The sequence below is a fragment of the Pelophylax lessonae genome, assembly GCF_965119305.1.
Source record: "Pelophylax lessonae genome assembly, chromosome: 1".
Taxonomy (NCBI): Eukaryota; Metazoa; Chordata; class Amphibia; order Anura; family Ranidae; genus Pelophylax; species Pelophylax lessonae.
The window spans coordinates 548,781,301-548,806,241 of NC_138768.1; the positions used below are offsets into that span (position 1 = coordinate 548,781,301).

The 24,941-nt window shown below is 45.5% G+C and overlaps 1 protein-coding gene across 2 annotated transcripts in view; it reads right to left on the reverse strand.

Moving 5' to 3' along the window:
• Positions 1–20,322: 20,322 nt before the first annotated feature.
• TNKS (tankyrase) overlaps positions 20,323–24,941 on the reverse strand; it is a 330,445-nt gene continuing 325,826 nt past the window's right edge. For both annotated transcript variants that reach the window (XM_082255809.1, XM_082255808.1), the window contains exons 26-27: positions 24,058–24,214; positions 20,323–20,870 (exon numbers count right to left, since the gene is read on the reverse strand). In XM_082255809.1, coding sequence (XP_082111935.1) covers positions 20,784–20,870; positions 24,058–24,214 — 244 coding nt within the window. In that variant the 3' untranslated portion in view covers positions 20,323–20,783. The remainder of the gene's footprint in view (positions 20,871–24,057; positions 24,215–24,941) is intronic.

Below are 24,941 nucleotides of genomic sequence, written 5' to 3' on the forward strand. Positions count from 1 at the left end.
CTGTCTGATCCATTTGGCGATGGTCGCAGCCGACGCTGCCATGCCCTTCCGAGGACCCTCTGGAAGGACAAAGAGAATCCGACTTGCGAAAGGATTTCATCGATGACAGGTAAACCCTGATCGCCCGAACAACATCCAAGGAATGCAAAGCCACCTCCTTTGGATGCTTAGGCTTCGCGCAAAGCGAAGGCAAGACAATGTCCTCATTGAGGTGAAATTCCGAGATCCTCTTCGGAAGAAAAGAAGGGTTAGGTCGTAAGACACCAAGAAGGGAGAGCTGCAGGACAAGGCCGCCAGCTCCGACACCCTGCGAGCCGAAGTGATCGCTACCAAAAAGGCAACCTTCTTGGACAACAGAGACAACGAGATCTCCCTGATCTTCTCAAAGGGAGCATGCTGTAACACAGACAGAACAAGGTTCAAGTCCCATGGAGGTAAAGGATCCCTCCGAGGAGGGGCCAAGTGTCGCACCCCCTGAACAAAGGTGCTAAGCAAAGAATTAGACGCCACAGGGCTTTGAAAGAGAACGGCCAGCGCAGAAATCTGACCCTTAATCGTGGCCAAAGCCAAACGCTGGTCCACGCACGTTTGAAGGAAAGCCAACACTCTCGATACCGAGTATGAGCGAGGGGAATACCCCCTGGACTCACACCAGGCAAAATACGCCTTCAAAGTACGGTAGTAAATCTTCCCGGAAGAGGCTTTTCTAGCCTTGATCAAAGTGGGAATGACCTCAGGGGAGAGACCCCTATCCTTCAGGACCTGGCTTTCAACAGCCAGGCCGTTAAAGCCAGCGACTGTAAAGCAGGATGGAATATCGGTCCTTGAGACAGGAGATCTCCTCGAAGAGGTAGACGCCACGGAGCGTCGACCGCCAGATTCACGAGGTCTGCGTACCAAGACCGGCGAGGCCAGCCTGGCGCCACCAGAATCACCGTGTGCGGTTCCGAGGCCAACCTGCGAAGGAGCCTGGACAGCAGCTGAATCGGTGGAAAGGCATACATCAGATACTGATGCCAGGGCGCCACTAACGCGTCTGAGGCGTCTGCCCGAGGATCGCGCGTCCTTGCCACAAACCTTTCCACCTTGTTGTTTAGACGAGACGCGAACAGGTCCACATCTGGGGAACCCCACTTCGCGCACAGCATCTGAAAGACATCCGGGTGAAGGGACCATTCTCCCTGGTCCAGGGTCTGGCGACTCAGATAGTCCGCCTGCCAGTTCTCCACCCCCGGAATGTGAACTGCAGATATCGCCGGGACGTGCGTCTCGGCCCAAGACAGAATGTCGGCTACTTCCCGAGCCGCTCGGGCACTCCTGGTGCCCCCTTGGTGGTTGATGTAGGCCACCGCTGTGGCATTGTTCGTCTGCACCCGAACCGGACGGCCCTGAAGCCTGTCCGTCCAACGCAGAAGGCAGAGATTTATTGCTCGCAATTCCAGAATGTTGATCGGAAGGGAGGATTCCTCCACCGACCAAGTTCCCTGGGCGGACAGAACGCCCAGAACACCACCCCAGCCCGACAGGCTGGCATCCGTGGTGATCACCGTCCACGACAAAGGACGAAAAGACTTGCCCCCCGACACCGCCGGGGACTGGAGCCACCACAAAAGACCCCTTTGGGCGAGGCGGCTCAACGAAACCCGCAGATCCAGAGATTGCGGACGCCCGTCCCACTTGGCCAGGATCTCCGCCTGAAGATTCCGTGTGTGAAACTGGGCGAAGGGAATCGCCTCGAACGCCGAGACCATCAATCCCAGACACCTCATACATGTCCGAAGAGACGAGCACTGAGTGTCCCTGAGGGACCTGACCTCGTCCTGAAGTGTCCAGAGCTTGTCTTCCGGAAGGAAGACCTTCGCTTGAACAGAGTCCAGGAACATCCCCAGGTAGGGAAGACGAACCGATGGACACAACGTCGACTTTGGAAAATTTACCGTCCAACCGAACTCCTGTAGAGTCTGCATCGTGATGGACAGGTTGTTCACCAGGCCCTGACTGGTCGCAGACCGAATCAAGATATCGTCTAGATACCCCAAGACAGAGATGCCCTGGGCTCTCAACAAAGCCAGGACCGGCGCAAGCACGTTGGTGAAAACCCGCGGAGCCGAAGCGAGACCGAAGGGTAACGCCACGAATTGATCCTCCGCAATGGCGAATCGAAGGTACCTCTGGTGACCCTCGAAAATGGGGATGTGAAGGTACGCATCCTTCAAGTCGATGGAGGCCATGAATTCCCCCGGAACCAGGGCAGCCACCACCGAGCGCAGGGATTGAACTTGCGAATCCGCACAAAGCGGTACAGAGCTTTCAAGTCCAGAATCGGACGTACCTTGCCCTCCTTCCTGGGCACAGTGAACAGATTGGAGTAGAACCCCCGAAATCTGTCCTGATGAGGCACCGGAACCACCACTCCCTGGGCCCGCAGGTCCCGCACCGCCAGGTGCAGATCCTGCAAACGCTCCGGAGACAGCTGAAGATTTGAGGGAAAAAATCTGCTCGCCGGCCGAGAGAGGAACTCGATCTTGTATGCAGATCGAACGATTTCCTGAACCCATCTGTCCCGAATGCGGGCCAGCCAGGGTTGAAGAAAACCAAGCAAACGTCCCCCCACCCCAGAGCCGGGTGAGGGCGCCCCTTCAGGCCGAATTGGCATGGGCAGAGGACCCGGACTGGCCGGACTTCTGCTTACCTGCCCACGGCTTCTTCTGGGAGCCTTGGCCCTTGAAGGGCTTGCCCTTGTATTGCGACCGAAAGGCACGAAAGGACCCCTGAGAGGGCCTAAACAAGGTATTCTTCTTACCGCGAACAAACTTATTCTTGTGAGATTGGGGTAAGAGAGAGCTCTTACCCCCGGAGATCCCCTTTATCAGCGTATCCAAAGACTCGCCAAAAAGGCGAGATCCCGCATAGGGCAAATTAGCTAAAGTCTTGCGAGATGATTGGTCAACCGACCAGCATTTCAGCCAGATCAGGCGACGGTGCAATACCGCCACACTAGAGAGGCGTGCAGCCAAAGGGACTAAATCCAAGTCCGCATCAAACAAATACATGACACCCTGATGAATTTGATCCACCATAGCCAATGTTGTCGGCGGAGCAGAGTCAGCCACCAGGGTGCGCCTGAGCACCTGCGTCCAATCCGCAATAGCCTGGGCTGCCAAAATGGAAGCAAAAATAGGCTTCAGCATAGAACCGGCAACCGTATAAGCATGACGGGCAAGAGACTCCAATCTCCTGTCCGTAGGGTCCCGGAACACCGGGGTATCCTCAGCAGGAATCGCAGTAGATTTATTCAAAATCGCCACAGCATGATCCACCTGAGGCGGCACACACCAACGCTCATCAGTGGTGGGCGTAAATGGATAACGCAGCTTGAACTTACTTGGCACAGTAAATGGCTTCTTTAAATTGCGCCATTGCTCATCAACAGCGCGCTGAAATTCCGCAGGGCAGGGAAAAACCTGCGCTGTTTTGCGCTTCCTTTGTGTCCCATAAGAGGACAGCAAAGCAGGAGGACATGGTTCATCCTGCAAATGCAGTGTTTCTTTGATAGAAGCAACCAACTCAGGCGAGCCAGGGGGAGAATTATCAACCCCTTCTACCTCAGCCTCCCCCTCAGACCCCCCAAGGTCCAGAGATGAACGAGACCCTGAGAAGGGCACTCCAGCCATAGCAGCCCCATCGCCCTCTGAATCAGAGGAAATAGACAATCTGGGCCGTTTTGCGGATCGATCAGCCATTAGCAATTGCACCTGAGAAGCCAAGTTCGCCACAATAGCAGCCAGATCAGCCCCCTCGGGGGATGCAGCAGCCCCTTGGCCCCCCACCAAGGTGGGAGGAAACTTGCAATCCTGAGAATCCATGCCCCAGCAAAAATTGGAAAAAGGAGTACTGTCCCTTTAAGACCGCGGCGAGCGTAGCCCACCGCACACTACTGCATGGATCGACCCCCACAGGGATAAGAACACTGAGCAGGGAAATACAGGATAAGGAGAAGTAAAAACCTGGAGAGGCCACACAGGCTGCTGCCACCGATCGCTGTCCCAGAGCAAAAGGAAGTGATGTAATGACTGACCGCCCTATAAAGCCTATGTAGGCTACACAAACATGGCCGCTGGCTGAGGCATTGTTTGGGCAATGACAAAATGGTGCCGACATGTGGTTGTACATCGATCGCCATCAAAATGACGGCGTTTGGCGCCAAAACACAGCGCCCTACTCACTTAGGGCCGGACACCACAAGTTTGCCTCAAAAAAATGGCGGACCGCAATAGCGGCCGCCGCACAGCATGTCTAACCCCAGTCTGCCCACACAGCACACATAGCAGATCGGGAGAGCCCCCCCCCGCAGCCCACAGAAAAGGCAGCTATTCCACACAGGAATCTGACAGGGAGCTCAGCACAGATACAGACATGCAGGGTCACACATTCACAGACTGACACCCAAACAGACAGGTCCCCACATAGAAATGTACTTACCAGTCCATATGGCGTGGGGAGCCTTCTTCCAGCGACCAAACCGCTGTACCGAGGACAGGGAGTGTCGCAGCCAGGACGCAGTGGAACTGCGGTGCGAAACCGCAAATGGCGTCCAGTGAGGTAGCCACCTCACAGGCAGCATCCCTGCAGCGAACAGGGATGGGTCGTTCAATATGCCAGGGAAACCTGACTGAACGCTCGATGGCAGGCTGGGAAGCCCCTGACCCTGAGCCCTGGGATCCAGGGTGGCCAGTCCGAGACCCAGCTCCGCATGATCATCTTCATCCGAAGAACTAAACTAATGCTGAGAAAAATAACAGCTAGTAAAAGAAAGAGAAAAAATACTCAAATAAAATCAAAAAAGAGGATAGAAAGCTGAGACTGAGAGCCCCAGCAGAGTATCAGCTAGCTACTCCTAAGCTAGGCATTATAAACTGAGTTGAGAATGCAGGAAGCAGGGAGGTATTGACTGAGGGGACCGCCCCCTAGGGGTGTGATATGCTAAAAGCTTTTATATTAACAAATCTTGTTGCCTAGCTACTCCTACGGAGCAAAGGTCAATACCCCATTAGTGAAGATTATGAAGTGGCGGCGACTGTCGGAGGACGTAAGAGAAATGAATGTTTGCTTCCACTTTAATATAACAGTTACAGTGATGATTTCTGTTGAATTAGAGGTGTAATGTATTTCAGTATATCACTTGCAAGCTGTGAAAATAACTTCTTCGTGATCAGCCTGGATGGGGAAAGGTGACAAGTCTTTGCACTGGTGCAACTGCACTGTTAAGAACCCAAAAGCTTTTATACTGTATTAGTCTCATTACCTTGCCAAGATTCTTTGCAACACTCTAGGAACAAAAATGAATAGATAAAATACTCCCTTTTTCATTGTGTTGGGCTCCATATACGGTACAAGGTTGAGAGTCCATAAGACACTGCTGTGCTGCAAAGCATCATAATGCTCCCCATTAAATTTCTTTAAGGAGATCTATTTTGTCATTATTGGTCACCTCATTATTGGTTTTCTCCTTCAGGCTAGAATGTCATGATACATTGATCTGTGGATGTTAAAACTTTGCCAGAAAAGCATTCAAGCCAACTCAATTTATTTCCATGTGGGGTTGGTAAGTTACAGTCATTTTCTTGTAATGTTTGCTCAAGGGATACTTGAAAGAAGTCATCCCAGTACACCACAATCTATTTATATATATATATGTATATATATATATATATATATATTTATTTATATATACACAGACACACACACTGTACTTATAAACATACACAGCGGTTGGAGAAAAATCTGGAAACACCAAATGATTTGCAGGAGTGAAAGTGACGACATGTTTCAAGTTAAAGTGATGTAACATGGAACAACGGGCGGCATAAACTCCAAACATGCAAAGAACACTAGACACACCAAACTGGATTAGTAACGGCCGCAGCCTTGTTTATTGCTTTTCACATATATAAACAATTAACAATTCACCATAACTCTTTTAATCAAGACATACTTTAAAACTAAACAAAATCAGTGGGACGCTCTTCAAATATTCCTCTGGTAAATGGTAAAGACCGCCCTCAGCCTCCTGCCCAAATAGGGGTCCTGGGATTTTCTGGAAAGTTCTGGGGGGTCAGGTGACCTTAAATGACTTATGCTAGAGAACCCTCCAGTACATTCCCAATCAGCTGACCTTTTTTGACTTTTCACAACACCCCCCCCCCCATTGAAATCAATTAGTGGGTGGCTTGAAGCTCCTACTGCCACCATCCAATGAGGGAAAGTGGGGCCTTAAAACAGGCTATCCCCCCTTTATTTTGCTTTGGCTGTGTGATGAGACAGCAAGCCGTAATTCAATGCAGGTTTTGCTATTAATATGAGTCATTTCAGAGCTTACGGAGTTTCAAAAAGGGCAAATTGTTGGTGCCCATTTAGATGGTGCCTCTGTGACTGAAGTTGCCAATTGTATTTGCGGGGTCGCTAGGTACAGTATCAAAGGTTATGACAGTATATACAGTTTCTGGGAAAACCTTGTCTGATAAGCATCATCGCGGTCGACATGGTCAAATGACAGAAAGAGGCAAAAGGACATTGCCCAGGATTGTGACCTGTAATAATATTTGTCAATTCCCATGAGAATTCAGGCCATCTTAGATGCCAAAAGTGGTCCAACACCATATTAGGTAACGATTTTGTTCTTTTACTTGGTGTTTCCAAATTTTTGTCCAACCCCTGTATATATAACAGATAAACCCAGGTCCCAAGCACTGCAAGGCCACTGTCACAGATTCCTGTGTACCCTGTATCACCCAAGACAGAGGTAAGCTACACTTGGGGAAGGCAACAGACTCCTCTGATGTTTTTGCTTTGCTGCATAAGGAAACTGAAGCAAAGTATCAAATAATTACACAGAGTGAAATCTGTAAAAAAAAAAAAAAAGATTAAAATAAAAATTAAATAAAAAATCAAGACTGGAGGATCTTAGGTAGAGCTGAAACACAGAAAGGAAGATAAAGGAAAGGTGCAGATCAACTGGAAACCGTGCAGAGGCTGGGATCAAAAGCACAACGACATTCAAGATTTGTGGGCCATACTGAAGCACTTCCAGTGACCAAGAATTGATCAAGCATTGTCCCCATTGTACTGAGCAAGATGTTTCATTGGTGACATCTATGATTTAAAAAAGCGATGTTAATCACTTGCCGACTGCTGTCAGTATATTTACTGTGGCAGTCAGCCCCTCACAGGCAAAGCGGCGTAGTACTATGTCGCTAGCCTGTGAGGCTCTAGGGGGGGAGCGCGCGCCGCCAGAGGCGCGCTCCCGCCCCCGCTCGTTCGCGGAACACCCCCCGCGCGTGTGACCGGCGGGGTCTTTTGCGATCGTCGGGTGGAGAGGGAGAAAGGCAGGCGGCTAATGTAAACAAAGCCGCCTGTCATTCTCCCCTGTGTAATAACAGAGATCATACGGTCCTGCTATGCAGGATCCTATTTCTCTGTTGTTACACAAACAGACACATCTCTATACAGTTAGAAGCACGCCCCTAGGGACACACTTAACACCTCCTTCTCCAATAAAGTTAACCCCTTCCCTGCCAGTGTTATTTTTGCAGTAACAGTGCATATTTTTAGCACTGATTACTGTAGTAATGTCACTGGTACCCCTAAAAGTGTCAAAAATGTCAGTCAAGGGTCCGATCTGTACGCCGAAATGTCGCAGTCCCGCAAAAAAAAAAAATCGCAGATTGCCGCCATTACTCGTTAAAAAAAATAAATAAAAATGACACAAATCTTTCCCTTAGTAAACGCAATAACTTTTGCGCAAACCAATCAAAATACACTTATTGCAATTTTACCAAACAGATGTAGCAGAAAACAAATTGGCCTAAAATGTTAAAAAATTTTGATTTTTATATTTTTGGGGGGGGAATTTCATATAAAAAAAATGAGAAAAATATTTTATTTTTGCTAAATTGTCGCTCTTTTTTTGTTTATAGCGCATGATCAAAAAATCGCACAGGTGATCAAATACCACCAAAAGAAAGCTCTGTTTGTGGGAAAAAAAGGACGTCAATTTCATTTGGGTACAGCATCGCACGACCACGCAATTGTCCGTTAAATTCAAGCAGTGCCAAATCGCAAAATAGGCCCTGGTCAGGATGGGGGTAAAATCTTCCGGGGCTTAAGTAGTTAAAAAAAAAAAAAAGGTTTAAAAAAATCTTATTCTTATTAAATTATCAGCAAGTGGAGGAAGCAGGTAAGAATTTGAAATAGCACTTGCAGTTCTACAAAGGCAGAACTTTGTATTCTGATTTTACACTGATACATTAGGCATTAACTAAATTCACAATAGCTATCTCCATCATGTATGACGAAAATAGCATGATTTCTGCATATTCTAATTTTCTATGTCCTGTACACCAGTCTGGATCTGTAGGCTTTTCATTGTTTGATGTCTGGTGTGGGGCAACTCTGCATATATGCCGGATTAACTAGAGTCAAGTCGCTGTTTAGGAAATTGTTTTTTAAGTCCTGACCAAATGAAACAAAGAAAGAAAATATGTACAAAACCATTTTACATTCCCCTTAAAGCAAGAGGGTCTATAAAAGACAGATCACTAGTACTTTCTTTTCCAGGCGAGGTCAGCAATGACAACCCTTGGGTTCCTCCTCTGACAGACTTGCAAAAGAAGCAAAATTTAAACATTTCATAATAAAGCCAGATAAATGCTAAAGTCTTGACAACAATTACTTTCTGGTAAATGCTAAAACAATTACCTAAAATGTGTAATAAAAATACATTATAGCTTCCATTCCATGACCATTGTTTGGTTCACATCATTTAATGGTGTTATACGGGTCCTTTTACACCTATGCTGGTAAAGTTAATGTGGGTTTTTGACATGCATGATGTGATTATACCAGATCTGTTTATCTGTTTTTTGTGTATTCATACAACCATTTAGATTAGGAATTTTCCATTGTGAAAATATATTGCCAGCAAACAGAACTGTATGATATGAGTTTTTGTGCATATCTTTTTTTTTAATGGCTTGTTTAACACACTTAAATGCACAGAAGTTCAGCATATATTAAAAAGATATTAAACTGCATTGCATCAAGGTGGACTAAGTTAGAAACAATTACAATCCAACTTAAAATGCATCTCCATGCAGTAAAATGCAAGCCTTTAACCACTTGCCGACCGCCGCACGACTATATACTGCGGCAGTCAGCCCCTCCTGGGCAAAGTGACGTAACGGTACGTCACTCGCCCATGAGCCTGAAGGGGGCAAGCGTGCGCCGCCGCCATCGCGCTCCTGCCCCTGCTCGTTCACTAACATCCCCACGCGTGTGACTGGCGGCTCCGATGTCCGCCGGCCACTTGCGATCTCGCTCAGGAGAAGGAGAATGGCAGGCGGCTGATGTAAACACAGCCATCTGTCATTCTCCCTTAGATCATGACAAAGGCTATGCGATCCTGCTATGTAGGATCGTATGTCTCTGTTATGATCTAACAAGCCACGCCCCTTGACAGTTAGAATCACGCCCCTAGGGACACATTTAACCCCTTGATCACCAATAAAGTTAACCCCTTCCCTGCCAGTGTCATTTTTACAGTAACAGTGCATATTTATAGCACTGATTACTGTAGTAATGTCACTGGTACCCCCAAAAGTGTCAAAATGTCAGTCAGGGGTCTAATCTATCCGCCACAATGTCGCAGTCCCGCATTAAAAAAAAAAAAAAAAAAAAATCGCAGATCGCCGCCATTACTAGCTAAAAAAAAAAACAATAAAAATGACATAAATCTTTCCCTTAGTTAGTAAATGCAATAACTTTTGCCCAAAACCAATTAAAATATGCTTATTGCGATTTTTTTTTACCAAAACTATGTAGCAGAAAACAAATCGGTCTAAAATGTTAAAAAATTTTGATTTTTACATTTTTTTTGAGAATTTCAAATTTCATATAAAAAATGTGAAAAATATTGTTATTTTTTCATAATTGTCACTCTTTATTTTGTTTATAGCGCAAAAATTAAAAATTGCACAGGTGATCAAATACCACCAAAAGAAAGCTCTGTTTGTGGGGAAAAAAGGACGTCAATTTCATTAGGGTACAGCGTCGCATGACCGCGCAATTGTCCGTTATAGTCACGCAGTGCCGAATCGCAAAATAGGGCCTGGTCTTTGAGCAGCCAAATCCTCTGGGGCTTAAGTGGTTAAAAGATAAGTTTGCTTTTTTAAAAAAAAAAAAAAATAATAATAATAAATGCAAATTTTTTGCAGGTAAAAAAAACGGAATTTTTGTAAAATCTTACCTGTAAAATTCCTTTCTCTGAGTCCTCCGACAGTCGCCGCCTCTTCATATTCGTCACATATGGGTATTAGACTTTGCTCCGAAGGAGTAGCTAGGCAACAGAATATGTTAACAATAAAGCTTTAACATATCCCACCCTCAAGGGGTGGTCCCCTCAGTCAATACCCTCCTACTTCCTGCAACCATATCTCAGTTTTAGCGGAATAGCAGTAGAGTATACATTCAAACCCCAAAGAGGGGCGGGGGCGGCGACTGTCGGAGGACTCAGAGAAAGGAATTTTACAGGTAAGATTTTACAAAAATTCCGTTTTCTCTTACGTCCTCCGACAGTCGCCGCCTCTTCATATTCGTCACATATGGGGACGTCCCAAAGCAGTGCAAACATGAGGGGTGGGAAACGCATCCGCGCCGAAAGGCAACGCAGTCTCCACATCAAAGAAAGGAACCTTACCAAAGGAAGGAAACTAGCTGGGCAACAGCAAAAATAAGTGCTCAACAGGAGCAACAACCCAGGAAAAGACAAAAAACCAGGGGATACAAAACTTATCCCAACAGCCAGGAGTCCCCAACAAGGGACCCTAGGGAACAGCCGCACTAAGAACCTTGCGGCCAAAGGAAGCATCCGCCGATGCCTGAACATCTACTTTGTAGAATTTTGTGAAAGTGTGCACGGTCGACCAAGTCGCCGCCTTACACACCTGGGCTACAGAAGCCCCATGACGACAGGCCCAAGACGTACTCAGAGATCTAGTAGAGTGCGCCTTCACAGGCACAGGGGGAACCTTCCCCTGCAAGGCATAAGCCTGTTCAATGGTCTGCCTGATCCATTTGGCAATGGTAGAGGCGGAAGCCGCCATGCCCTTCCGAGGACCCTCTGGAAGAACAAACAAGGAGTCCGTCTTTCGAAAAGACTCAGTCGATTTAAGGTAAACCCTAATCGCTCGAACAACATCCAGAGAATGCAATCTCACCTCCTTAGGATGTTTAGGCTTCGTGCACAACGAAGGCAAAACAATATCCTCGTTAAGATGGAATTCCGAAACTCGTTTCGGCAGAAAAGAAGGATTAGGTCGCAAGACCACCTTATCCAAATGAACAACCAGGTACGGAGACTTGCAGGACAAAGCCGCCAGTTCCGACACTCTGCGAGCCGAAGTGATCGCCACCAAAAAGGCGACCTTTTTGGACAACATAGACAACGAGATCTCCCTGATCTGTTCAAAAGGAGCACGTTGTAACACAGACAGGACTAGATTCAAGTCCCAAGGGGGCAAGGGATCCCTCCTAGGAGGAACCAGATGCCGCACACCCTGAATAAAAGTGCCAACCAAGGAGTTGGAAGCTACGGGACGTTGAAACAGAACGGCCAGCGCAGACACCTGACCCTTTATCGTAGCCAGCGCCAAACGCTGATCGACACCCGTCTGAAGGAAAGACAGCACACGGGAAACCGAGTACGTGCGGGGTGAAAACCCCCTGGACTCACACCAGGCAAAATAGGCCTTCCAAGTACGGTAATAAACCTTTCCCGAGGAAGACTTCCTCGCGTTGATCAAGGTATGAACAACCTCTGGAGAGAGACCCTTCTCCTTCAGGACCTCGGTCTCAACAGCCAGGCCGTCAAAGCCAGCGACTGTAAAGCAGGATGGTAAATCGGTCCTTGAGACAGTAGATCGTCCCGAAGAGGCAGACGCCAGGGGGCGTCGACCGCCAGATTCACGAGGTCTGCGTACCAGGACCGGCGAGGCCAGTCCGGTGCCACAAGAATCACCGTGCTGCGTTCCGAGTGTAACCTGCGAAGGAACCGGGACAGCAACTGAATCGGTGGAAACGCGTACATCAGCCTGTACTGATGCCACGGGGCCACTAACGCGTCCGACGCGTCCGCCCGAGGGTCGCGCGTCCTTGCCACGAACCTCTTCACCTTGTAGTTGAGGCGAGACGCGAACAGGTCCACATCTGGAAGACCCCACTTCGCGCACAACATCTGGAAGACAGCCGGGTGGAGAGACCATTCCCCCTGATCCAGGGTCTGGCGACTCAGATAGTCCGCCTGCCAGTTCTCCACTCCCGGAATGTGAACCGCCGTTATCGCCGGGACATGAGTCTCGGCCCAAGACAGAATGTCGGCCACTTCTCGAGCCGCTCGGGCACTCCTGGTGCCCCCTTGGTGGTTGATGTAGGCCACCGCCGTGGCATTGTCCGTCTGCACCCGAACCGGGCAGCCCTGCAGCCGGTCCGTCCAGCGATGAAGACAGAGCCTTATCGCACGCAATTCCAGAATGTTGATCGGGAGGGAAGACTCCCCCTCCGACCAGGTCCCCTGGGCGGACAGAACGCCCAGAACACCACCCCAGCCCGACAGGCTGGCATCCGTGGTGATTATCGTCCACGAGATCGGACGAAACGACTTGCCCCCGGACACCAACGGGGACTGGAGCCACCACAGGAGGTTTTCCCTGGTGCGATGACTCAACGAGATCTGAAGATCCAGAGATTGAGGTCGCCCGTCCCACTTGGACAAGATCTCCGCTTGGAGACCCCGCGTGTGAAACTGCGCGAAAGGAATCGCCTCGAAAGCCGAGACCATCAATCCCAGACATCTCATACACGTCCGCAGAGACGAGTTCGGAACGTCCCTGAGGGACCTGACTTCCTCCTGAAGAGTCCTGAGTTTGTCTTCCGGCAGGAAGACCTTCGCCTGCACCGAGTCCAGTATCATTCCCAGATAGGGAAGACGAACCGACGGACTCAGAGTCGACTTTGGAACATTTATCGTCCAACCGAACTCCTGCAGAGTTTGCATCGTGACAGACAGGTCCTTCTCCAGACCCTGACTGGTCGCAGACCGAATCAGAATGTCGTCCAGATACCCCAGGACAGAAATGCCCTGGGCTCTCAATAATGCCAGAACCGGTGCAAGCACCTTGGTGAAGACCCGCGGAGCCGAGGCGAGCCCAAAGGGCAACGCCACGAACTGGTAGTGATCCTCCGCAATGGCAAATCGAAGGTATCTCTGATGACCCTCGAATATGGGGATGTGAAGATACGCATCCTTCAAATCGATGGAGGCCATGAATTCCCCCGGAACCAGGGCAGCCACCACCGAGCGCAGGGATTCCATGCGGAACTTGCGAACCCGCACAGAGCGGTTCAGAGCTTTCAAGTCCAGAATTGGACGAACCTTGCCCTCCTTTCTGGGCACAGTGAACAGATTGGAATAAAACCCCCGAAATCTGTCCCGATGAGGCACCGGAACCACCACTCCCTGAGCCCTCAGGTCCCGCACCGCCAGGCGCAGATCCCGCAGGCGCTCTGGAGACAGTTGTAGATTTGAGGGAAAAAATCTGCTCTCTGGCCGAGAGAGAAACTCGATCTTGTAACCAGATCGAACGATTTCCAGAACCCATCTGTCCCGCACACGGGCCAACCAGGGCTGAAGAAAACCGAGCAAGCGTCCCCCCACCCCAAAACTGGGTGAGGGCGCCCCTTCAGGCCGAACTGTTATGGGCCGCAGGTCCGGATTGGCCGGACTTCTGTTTTCCAGACCAGGGCTTCTTCTGAGAGCCCTGGCCCTTGAACGGTTTGCCCTTGTAGTGCGGCCGAAAGGCACGAAAGGACCCCTGAGGGGGCCGAAAATTAGCATGCTTCTTCCCAGAAGCCCCCTTAGCCTTGGGGAAATGGGGCAAGAGAGTGCTCTTACCCCCAGTAATCCCCTTAATCAACACATCCAGGGACTCCCCAAAAAGGCGAGACCCATCATAAGGCAGATTGGCCAAGGTTTTACGTGAAGATTGGTCCACCGACCAACATTTCAACCAAACCAGGCGGCGAGACAACACCGCCACGCTGTGCACACGCGCGGCCAACGGAATCAGGTCCAGGTCCGCATCACACAGATACATGACACCCTGGTGGATCTGATCCACCATATCCAGGGTCGCCGCTGAGGCCGAATCGGCCACTAGGACGCGCCTAAGCATCTGCGTCCAACTTGCGATCGCCTGGGCCGCCATGAGAGAAGCAAACAGAGCCTTAAGCATAGAACCCGTAACAGAATAAGTATGACGGGCAAGAGACTCCAGTCTCCTATCCGTGGCATCACGGAAAATAGGGGATCCCTCTGCCGGGATCGCAGTGGCTTTGTTCAAAACCGCAATAGCATGATCCACTGGCGGAGGCACACACCACCGTTCATCAGTGGCAGGCGAGAAAGGATAACGCAGCTTAAATTTACTTGGTACCGCAAAAGGCTTGCGCAAATCGCGCCATTGGTCCTTAACAGCGCGCTGAAAATCAGCATTGCAGGGAAAGACCTGCGGCGTCCTGCGTTTTCTCTGCGTCCCATAAGCCGCCAAGGCAGCTGGGGGACACACCTCGTCCTGCAAACGTAGCGTCTGCTTAATGGAAGCAATCAACTCATCCATGATTGCAAGCTCTTCAGGCGAGCCAGGGGGAGAATTATCAACCCCCTCAACTTCAGCCTCTACCTCAGACCCCACTAGATCCAGAGAGGAGCGGGACCCCGATAGGGGGGTCCCCGCCAGAACAGCCCCATCACCTTCACCCTCAGAATCAGAGGACAGAGCAACTCTGGGCCGTTTAGTAGATTGAGCAGCCACCAGCATTTGCACCTGTGCAGCAAGGCCAGCCACAATAGTGGCCAAATCCCCCCCTGGGGGGGAAACAGCGGTCCCCTGGCTTTCCACCAAGACTGTGGGAAATTTGCCCTCCTGAGAATCCATTGCCCCTGTATGCCAGACAACCAAGGGTAAACTGCCCCCTTACAGCAAGCGCGGCAAGCGCAGCCCACCGCACCACACTCAGGCACAATGAGACCCCCACAGGGAATATACAGACTGAATACAGGCAATGGAACACAGGAATAGAAGGATAAAACCTGAGGAGACTCCGCTGCTGCTGCTGCCTCGATCGGTGCTTCCAGGAGAGAGGAAGTGATGCTGCCAGGGCGCTCTATGTAAGCCTATGGAGGCTACAAGAAAATGGCCGCCGTGTATGTAAACCATGCGGCCGGAGCGGGCGCCGGTAAAATGGCGCCGTTTGGCGCCGAAATCGCCGCTCCACAGTGCATAAAATCACACACAATATCATCCCATAATATGGATACATGTTAGATCGCCGCAGCGATCGCTGTATATGCCCCAACATGCCATTAAAAACATGCCCCACAGCACACAGCTCCTCACACTGCCCAGCCTGACATACTCAGTGTCATACAGCTCCCCCCCCCCCTTGCAGCCCACAGCATGCAGCCGAGAGATAGGGAGACAAGCAGTGTGATTAAAGGCAGGTTACACAGTCCCAGACTGAGACCCCCCCAGACAGACAGGTCCCCACATAGATACACTTACCTCACATGGCGTGGGGAACCCGCACAGGCGAACAAGCCGCTGCACATGAGGCAGGGAGAGTCGCTACTCAAGACGCACACAATGGCGGTTCAGAAACCGCACAGCGTCCGGTGAGGTAGCCACCTCACCAATCATCCCTGCACCGAACAGGGATGGGTCGTTCACCGTGCCAGGAGCGTTACCTGGCTGAACGCTCGATGGCAGACTGGGAAGCCACTGACCCACGACCTGCGACCAGGGGGATCAGCCCGAGACCCAGTCCGCATGATCCTCTTCGTCCGAAGAACTAACTAATGCTGACAAAAATAACAGCTAAGTAAAGGTAGAGAGAAAACTCAAACAAAATATCAAAAAGAAGAAAGAGTCTGGGACAAAAAGTCCCAGCACAGAGAGAGCCAGCCACTCCTGACAAGCTAGACATTAAAACTGAGATATGGTTGCAGGAAGTAGGAGGGTATTGACTGAGGGGACCACCCCTTGAGGGTGGGATATGTTAAAGCTTTATTGTTAACATATTCTGTTGCCTAGCTACTCCTTCGGAGCAAAGTCTAATACCCATATGTGACGAATATGAAGAGGCGGCGACTGTCGGAGGACGTAAGAGAAATGTGCATTTATTTATTTTGTTGCAGGAGCCTGGGAAGCATTGCACCAGTGATCAGCAGATCGCCAATGCCATGCAGGTCTTCTGCACACTGTCAGTGTTTCTGCTTGCCTGTACATCCTGAACGGGTAATACTCCCTGACAGGAAGAAAATGAACTACCACGGTGCTCCAAATGCTGTGGCAGTTCATGGAGAACTACACGCTGACAGCCGCTAAGGATGTCGGTTTTGTAGATCAGAATAGTTCATATTCCCATTGCAGTTCATTCAGACACATGGTGCTGGCTTTTTCAAACAGTGGCCGCTAGTATGGGGAACTTCTCCCCGTACTGCTGCCACAAAATCCGATGGAACATGTAACATGTTCCCAAAGGTGAACTTATTCTTTAACTGCAACAATATTCATGCATTCCTATTACAGGGCACGATAAGGCGACCTTGGCTCACCGACAGCTGAATGTGCCAAAAAACTTCCAGTGCAATCCACGCAACCAATACATTGTGAAAATGAGACCAAACTGCAGATTAAAATAAATATGTATAGCATTGTTTTGATTTTTGAAAAAGACACCATAAAGACACAGTGCAATTTTATATACAAAACATATAAAAACATTTATTGAAGGGCTGGAGGAATTGCACAGTACAGTTCAATTTTAGGGAAAAAAATGCCATTTTTCTGCCATGTAAAGATGAACTGTAAATTATGTAGAAAGCCCTCATATTAAACACTGTATGCATTTTCCTTTATAATACAAGTTAAAACACAACTTTATTTTTATTTTTTTAAGAATCGATCTAACCTCTTTAGAATCTTTAAGCACAGTATACTTTACTGTGGCATGGAATTACAGTAAACCCCCCTCCATTGCGGGGGTTACGTTCCGGATCCAGCCGCGAAAAGTGAAATTCCGCGAAATAGAAAAACCCTATTAAAATGCATTGTAGGCATGTTTATTTTACTGTCACTGTACGTGTAGAAGCATTTTAAGGTCTTTAAACACACTTTTAAAACAATAGAAACTCATTTAAACACATAAAAGATACTGAGAGACATAGCAAGAGCTATGGAAAACACACAAATATTTAATTTTTAATGATTTATATAGTAAACTAACATTACAAAAAAAAACGCGAATTACCGGGACCGCAAAAACTGAACCGCGATGGAGCGGGGGATTACTGTATACAGAAAATAAAATACCATGTAAACTTTTACATGACACCAAAATAGCAAAATTACTATCCAATAGATATAGCTAAATGTATCCTGGCTGTTTTGAATTTCTGAAGTATCTATATTTTTATAAATGCACATATATTATGATACCCCTGCATCAATGGATTGATAAGTAATGCTCACACATCATGGAGAGTTCTAAATGAGGACAAGCCAATGATTCTAATCATTACCCACTTATTCCAAACTGAGGGAAAGACTTTTGACTGGAGTTAGGCTGGCCATATATTATACAATTTTCTTATTCAATTTTCCTTTCGATTTACCAAAACCATATAGAGTAATATGAGGTCAAACCTAAACACTTTCCATTTTTATGAAATCAGGCAGGCATAGTTGAAGGTAAATCTAAAGGTAATTGAAAAATAAGACTGTAAAATGTATAGCCAGCCTTACACATCATAATTCAGTCCCTTCATTCTGCCAGGAATAAACATGCATAATCCACAAACAAAGCTTATAACAAGGGTTCCGACTTTCCTTGACAGAAAGAACTCTGTGCTAAAACTCTGAAGGGTCTATAGCAGGAGAGTCTACTTTAAATTCAGAATGGAAAAGGGGGAAAAAAAAACACTTTAAAATGACCCTGTCTCTGCAAAAATTTTAAAAAATGTTCCTGTAAGAACACACTTTACAATTTTCCATAGCAGCACCTGTTTGGAGGTTCTTCGCTACTGTAAAAAGTTGCCCAGAGAATAAGACTCTCTTCACCTGTGCTCTCAACAAAGTGTGTGCTTTCCCCTGCCAGGCTGAACGAAAAAAAAAAGACTGACAAATCGCCATACCAATACAAACAATGTTGGTGCGGCGATTGGTATGGCGATCTCCTCCACTGTGCTTTTGTGTTCTGACAGGGGAAGTCCACCCACCAGAATACACTGATCAGGGCTCGCAGCCATGGTCTGCAAGCGCTGATCTTTGATGGACTCACAAATAAGTTGGACTTACGAACGAGCTCCCTGAATGGAACTTAATTTGGGGACTTACTGTACTTCCTGACAAACCAGGAAGTATTTCAGAAATTATAATTCTTTGGGCAGTTTTGCACAGCAGTGGAGCAAAGATTCTACAAAGTGTTGGCACAGATAAATATGAATTATCATCTTTTAAAGGTACATTTTTTTTTTTTTTTTTTTCACTGACAGCGTGGCTTTAAAGGAAATCTCTAGTCACAGCATAAACTATCATTTTAGTACACCAGAGTAGTAATAGCAAAATACAATTCAATATAGGCTTACGTGAAAAATCTCCTTTCATGCTGTGAGTGCTGCCTGTCTGCTGGCCATCACTTTCCACTTCCTGGATTCCCAGCATGCTTTGCAGTTTCTCCTCTGATGATTACTTTCAATTTCTAAGGACTACATATTCCCTTTCTGTATGCAAGCAGTGATTACTGAACTGACTTCTTAAACTCCTCCATCATCTCTGTAGTTTAGAAGGAAGGCTCTGTGAAATGTGTGACACAGCAATGCCTATCAACAGGTGTCACATAATTCAAGGTGAATGTGTCAGGGAGCTTCACAATGTAAGTTTAAAAACTTCAAGATCATTCAAACTAATAGAAATAGGCGATAAATAACTGAAATACAATGTAGAAATTAATATATGATTTTATATTTTTACCATAGATACACTTTAAAACAGATTTTCTTCAAGCTTTCTTAATGAAGACAGACCGAGTGGCTCAATGTAGCTAGCTTAACAATATTTTCCAGGGATCAGAAGAATAATGGGAGCTTTTCAGGATTCTTATATAGGTATACATGTATAGGTTACAGCTCTCTGCCTTTCATTAAACCCTTTTGCTAACAAACAGAGACAAAGGGAAAAAAAACAGTCACAACTAAAACAGAACAGACAAAACTGTTTTATTAATAACACAGCATAAAACAGTCAACTGTGCTGTAACTCACAGCAACCAGACATTAATTTTATTTTTAGTTGGTATTTGACTCTCGAGATGATGAAAAAGCTGAGTGGTTGCTGTGGGTCACAAAACTTTAATAGTCCATCTTATTAAATATGTCTTTGTATCTGTATATAACAACTGATCCTTAATTCAGCAAAAAAAAAAAACAAAAAAAAAAAAAACCCCAGATTAACGATTTACTTGCCAGAGGGTTCTCTGTGTGGAATAAACCACTGTAAACTTTTTGGAATTGAGTTTTAGTGTTAACGCGCCTCCTTCATTTCTAATTTATTTATTTTTGTTTTTGAGGGTAGATAGAGAGAGAAAAAGTGAAACAGAGAAAATGAAAGGTGGGTGTATGTGGGAGAGAGTGAAATTAGCAAGGAGAAGTAAGAAAGGAGGAGAATAAAGTAAATAGGAGGATAAAGTAAAGATGAAATTGAGAAAGAAAAGGGAAGAAGGGAGGGGGAGAGAGAGGAGGTGCATGTGTGTAAGTGAGCGCAAAAGGTGCAGGTAACAGAAGGAAAGGAGGAAACAGGGAAAATGTTTGTGTGTGTGAGCGAGAGTGAAATATTAGATGCAAGAGAGAATTGGTAAAGAACGAGAGAGAGACTGAGAAAAAGGGGAGTTGGGAGAGAGAAAGATGGTAGAAAGGGGGATGAGGGAGAAGAAGCGAGAGAGAGAGAGAGAGAGAGAGAAAGAGAGAGAACGAGAGAGAAAGAGAGAGAGCGAGAGAGAACGAGAGAGAAAGAGAGAGAGAAAGAGAGAGAGAAAGAGAGAGAAAGAGAGAGAGAGAAAAGGGATCATCAAACAATCTGATTTGTTTCTTGGTCATTAAACATTGCATTGCTAATGAACTTTGTGCAAAAGAAAGAAAATGCTTTTTTTTTAAAATTTTAGCTAGGTTTACATTTATACACAAATATAAAAAAAATAAATAGTGGATTACAGTGAATCCTACTTTCAAGGTACTTAAGATGAAAGTATATTAAAATGCTCACGTAAATGTTACCAATACATGTAACGTCCATACCACCTTGGAAATGCTATTGTGGTAATATTTGTAGTATTACTGAAATCTTAGACAATCCTTGTTGTTCCCTCCTTTTTTTGCCAAGATTACCAACTTAAAATGGGCCTGAGAAACTTTACGAAAAGGTGGCCCCTTGTAAACATCTCCTTTTGAGGATCAGTAGCAACTAGGAACATCCTTACCCAGAACAAACCATCAATGTAATACTTAAATATATAATTTATTTCCAGGTTTTTAGTTTTTCCTTTTATGGAAAATGTTCCCAGTCATTCGGGTAACAATTCATTTCTAGCTAAAGGTTTTATAGAGTCCACTCATAATACTAAGTCTTCTGTTCTGCTGTTGTGGCAGCTTGTAATGGTGCATCTGGTTTTACTATCTGGTAAGTGATGAGATATTCCGGGTATGCCTGTACAGAGAATAAAAAAAAGTATTACTACACCATAAAAAGAACTGATTTCACATCAATGCAATTCAAATTTCCCTCACACTGAAACCACTACCTGAGAATGACTACTTTTAACAGTTCCAATGCTCATATGTCATGGTAAACACAATCACACTTTATTATGAAAACTGGTGCCAATACCAATTCAACTGAAAGGCTAAATACAGAGATTACCATCTTCAGATCACTTTCATTGAACATCTACTGTAAGAAGGTTCTATGTTTCCTATTAGTAAAAACCATTTTCCTTTTTCTTAAATAGTTTTTCTTTATTTGTTTCATTTTTTCCTTGGTGTTAAAGCAGACCTTCTACCTCAGTTTGTACATTCGTTAGCCTTTTTTTTTAACTTCTTCTTTAAGAAAACTTTCCTTTAGGTACCTTTTTCTGATTTAATGTTCCCCTGCTTTTCTTTCCTAGGTGACAATGACGTGTCCAGGACTACCCAATTTCTGCAGACTTTTGGAATATGAACATTATATATCCCAAAGGTCTTAAGGTAACTCTCAGACCACTGGCTGCACATGCACGCTGCCTATACCCCACACGTACAGCCAGTACTCTAGCAGGAAAATCAAACAAAAAGATTAGAGTATAGTGAGTCAAGGAAGTAATGGGAGAGAGATTCCTCCACCCTTACTGCAAAATAGCCACAGCAATAAGAGCTGTGAAATGATAAACACATAGGTCTTGCAGGAAAAGCCTGCATTTAAAAGTTAAAACTTATTTTTTGCCATTTCACAACAAAGGTGGCATTTTTTTATTTTGAACAATTCTGGTAAAGTTCTTCTTTAGGGTCCAATGATAAACTAAAACATGGAGTACTTAGTACTTCCTGAAGGGTTACATATCATCTCTACTTTATTACTTTCATAAGGGGTATATCATATTTACTGCTTGCTTTTGCTCTGTGGAGACGATTAGCTGCATTTCTGTCACTTATTCCTTTTTTAAAACATACAGTGCCCTAAAAAATGTATTCATAGCACTTGAAATCTTCCACATTTTGTCATATTACAACCAAAAACATAAATGTATTTTATTGGGATTTTATGTGATAGACCAACACAAAGTGGCACATAATTGTAAAATGAAAATGAAAAATAATGATAAATGGTTTTCAAATTTTTTTTACAAAGAAATATCTGAAACGTGTGGCGTGCATTTGTATTCAGCCCCCCCCATTGCCTTCAGAAGTCACCTAGTTAGTAAATAGCATCCACCTGTGTGTAATTTAATCTCAGTACACGTACAGTTGTTCTGTGAAGCCCTCAGAGGTTTGTTAGTGAACCTTAGTGAACAAACAGCATCATGAAGGCCAAGGAACACACCAGACAGGTCAGGGATAAAGTTGTGGAGAAGGTTAAAGCAGGCTTAGGTTATGAAAAAATCCCAAGCTTTGAACATCTCACGAAGCACTGTTCAATCCATCCTCTGAAAATGGAAAGAGTATGACACAACTGCAAACCTTCCAAGACATGGCCATCCACCTAAACTGACAGGCCAGGCAAGGAGAGTAATATTCAGAGCAGCAGCCAAGAGGCCCATGGTAACTCTGGAGGAGCTGCAGAGATCCACAGCTCAGGTGGCAGAATCTGTCCACAGGACAATGATTAGTCGTGTACTCCACAAATCTGGCCTTTATGGAAGAGTGGCAAGAGGAAAGACATTGCTGAAAGAAAGCCATAAGAAGTCCCTTTTGCAGTTTGTGAGAAGCCATGTGGGGGACACAGCAAACATGTGAATAAGGTGCTCTGGTCAGAGGAGACCAAAAATGAACTTTTTGGCCTAAAAGAAAAATGTGTTGTGTGGCGGAAAACTAACACTGCACACACCATCCCCACCGTGAAACATGGTGGTGGCAGCATCACGTTGTGGGAATGCTTTTCTTCAGCAGGGACAGGGAAGCTGGTCAGAGTTGATGTGAAGATGGATGGAGCAAAATACAGGGCAATCTTAGAGGAAAACCTGTTAGAGTCTACAAAAGACTTGAGACTGGAGCGGAGGTTCACCTTCCAGCAGGACAACGATCCTAAGCATACAGCCAGAGCTACAATGGAATGGATTAGATCAAAGCATATTCATGTGTTAGAATGACTCAGTCAAAGTCCAGACCTAAATCAAATCCAATTAGGAATCTGTGGCAAAACTCAAAACTTGAAAATTGCTGTTCACAAACGCTCTCTATCCAATCTGACAGATCTTGAGCCATTTTGCAAAGAAGAATGGGCAAAAATGTCACTCTCTAGATGTGAAAAGCTGGTAGAGAAAACCCCAAAAAGACTGGCAGCTGTAATTGCAGGGAAAGGGGATTCTACAAAGTATTGACTCAGCACACCAGACTTTTCAGATATTTGTAAAAGGTTTTGAAAACCATTTATCATTTTTCATTTTCACTTCACAAATGCGCCACTTTGTTTTGGTCTATCACATAAAATCCCAATAAAATACATTTACGTTTTTGGTTGTAACGTGACAAAATGCAGAAAATTTCAAGGAGTATGAATAAAAAACCCCACAAGAGCAAGAAATTATATTTTTGGGGTGTGTACTATACCCCACAGTTGTTACAGTTACAGGTAACATACACGTGCATTTTCTCCTTACAGCTTTAGAAAATGATGGATAGGTGATGATTAAAATCAAAGGTAATTGTTAAAAATAATAAAAATGGTTTGTTATGGAATGTTATAACTTTTTAAGAAGAAGAATTTTCATTTTAAATTTAAATGTTTGTACACAGCGAAAACAACATCTGAATGATATAATCAACAATAACATTTTCTAACTTTGTACAGAAGGCCAATCAATTAGAAGAGTCATGCTCCCGTTGTATGATATACATTTTGAACAGGGTGTATTGCCTTGTAGGACACGAGTGGCCTGGTACACACTAGAAATACTGGATTGATCCAGCACTTCACTTGCAAGCACACAGAGTGAAAGGCTCAGTAAAATAAAAAGTAAATGTATTCAAGGACAGGAAGTAGAAACATATTACCTATACCTGACAGATATAAATTAGGAGCAAGCCTCACAGTATTAATGAATCGTGTTAAATGTGTAATTTTCTGCCTACATTAATGTTGATTCATATGCCATAATGAATTGCAAATGATAAATAACGGAACCAAACAACATATTGGATACCTGTTCTCCTCTGTAGATGACATATTCTGCATATGCCAGCCCATTTACACTTGGCCTGCCGATAACAGAGTGATGTCCTGGAGGAGCGTGGGCCATTTTCATTGTGCTGAATTGCAAAAATGATTTGCCAAGTGTCACTCTGCAGAATAACATTTGTCTGAGAGAAAAACAAAAAAAAAGAAACAGAACAGTTAAGATGAATTTCACAGCACATTCAAGTATGACTTCGAAGATTTACTTTGCACTGCAGCCTTTCCTTCCAACTTGGTAGGAGTAAAATGTCACTTACCAATGTATAAGCTAACATATCTGGGCCGCAACTACCCTAAAAAGTTAGTTCTATAAAATTTGGTCCGCCAGACATCTTACAATGTATTTCCATAACATAAGTATTTACCATGTGTTTTCCTATCCTCCTCTTCCCTCACCCGCGATCGCTTCCCACTGAGAGAGGATGACGGTCAGCTGTTGTCTTCTCTCTGAAATGATCACAGCGCGCCTGTGATCCTGGATCACAGGTCCCTATGGTCATTTCACACGCCCCTCCCCCCACAGTTAGTAAACAATACCCTAGACTCACAATAACCCTTTGATCAACCACTAGGTTAACCCCTTCCCTGTCAATGTCATTATTTTTAAATTGTATATTTTAGTTTGGCGAAAGTGTTATTTCACTTTATTAATGTCATTATTACAGTAACAGTGCATATTTTTAGCACTGATTACTGTAGTAATGTCACTGCTACCCCCAAAAGTGTAAAAAATGTCAGTTAATGGTCCGATCTGTTTGCCGCAATGACGCAGTCCGGCTAAAAATCGCAAATTGCCGCCATTACTAGTAAAAATTTAAAAAATAAACAAAATTGACATAAATCTTTCCCCTA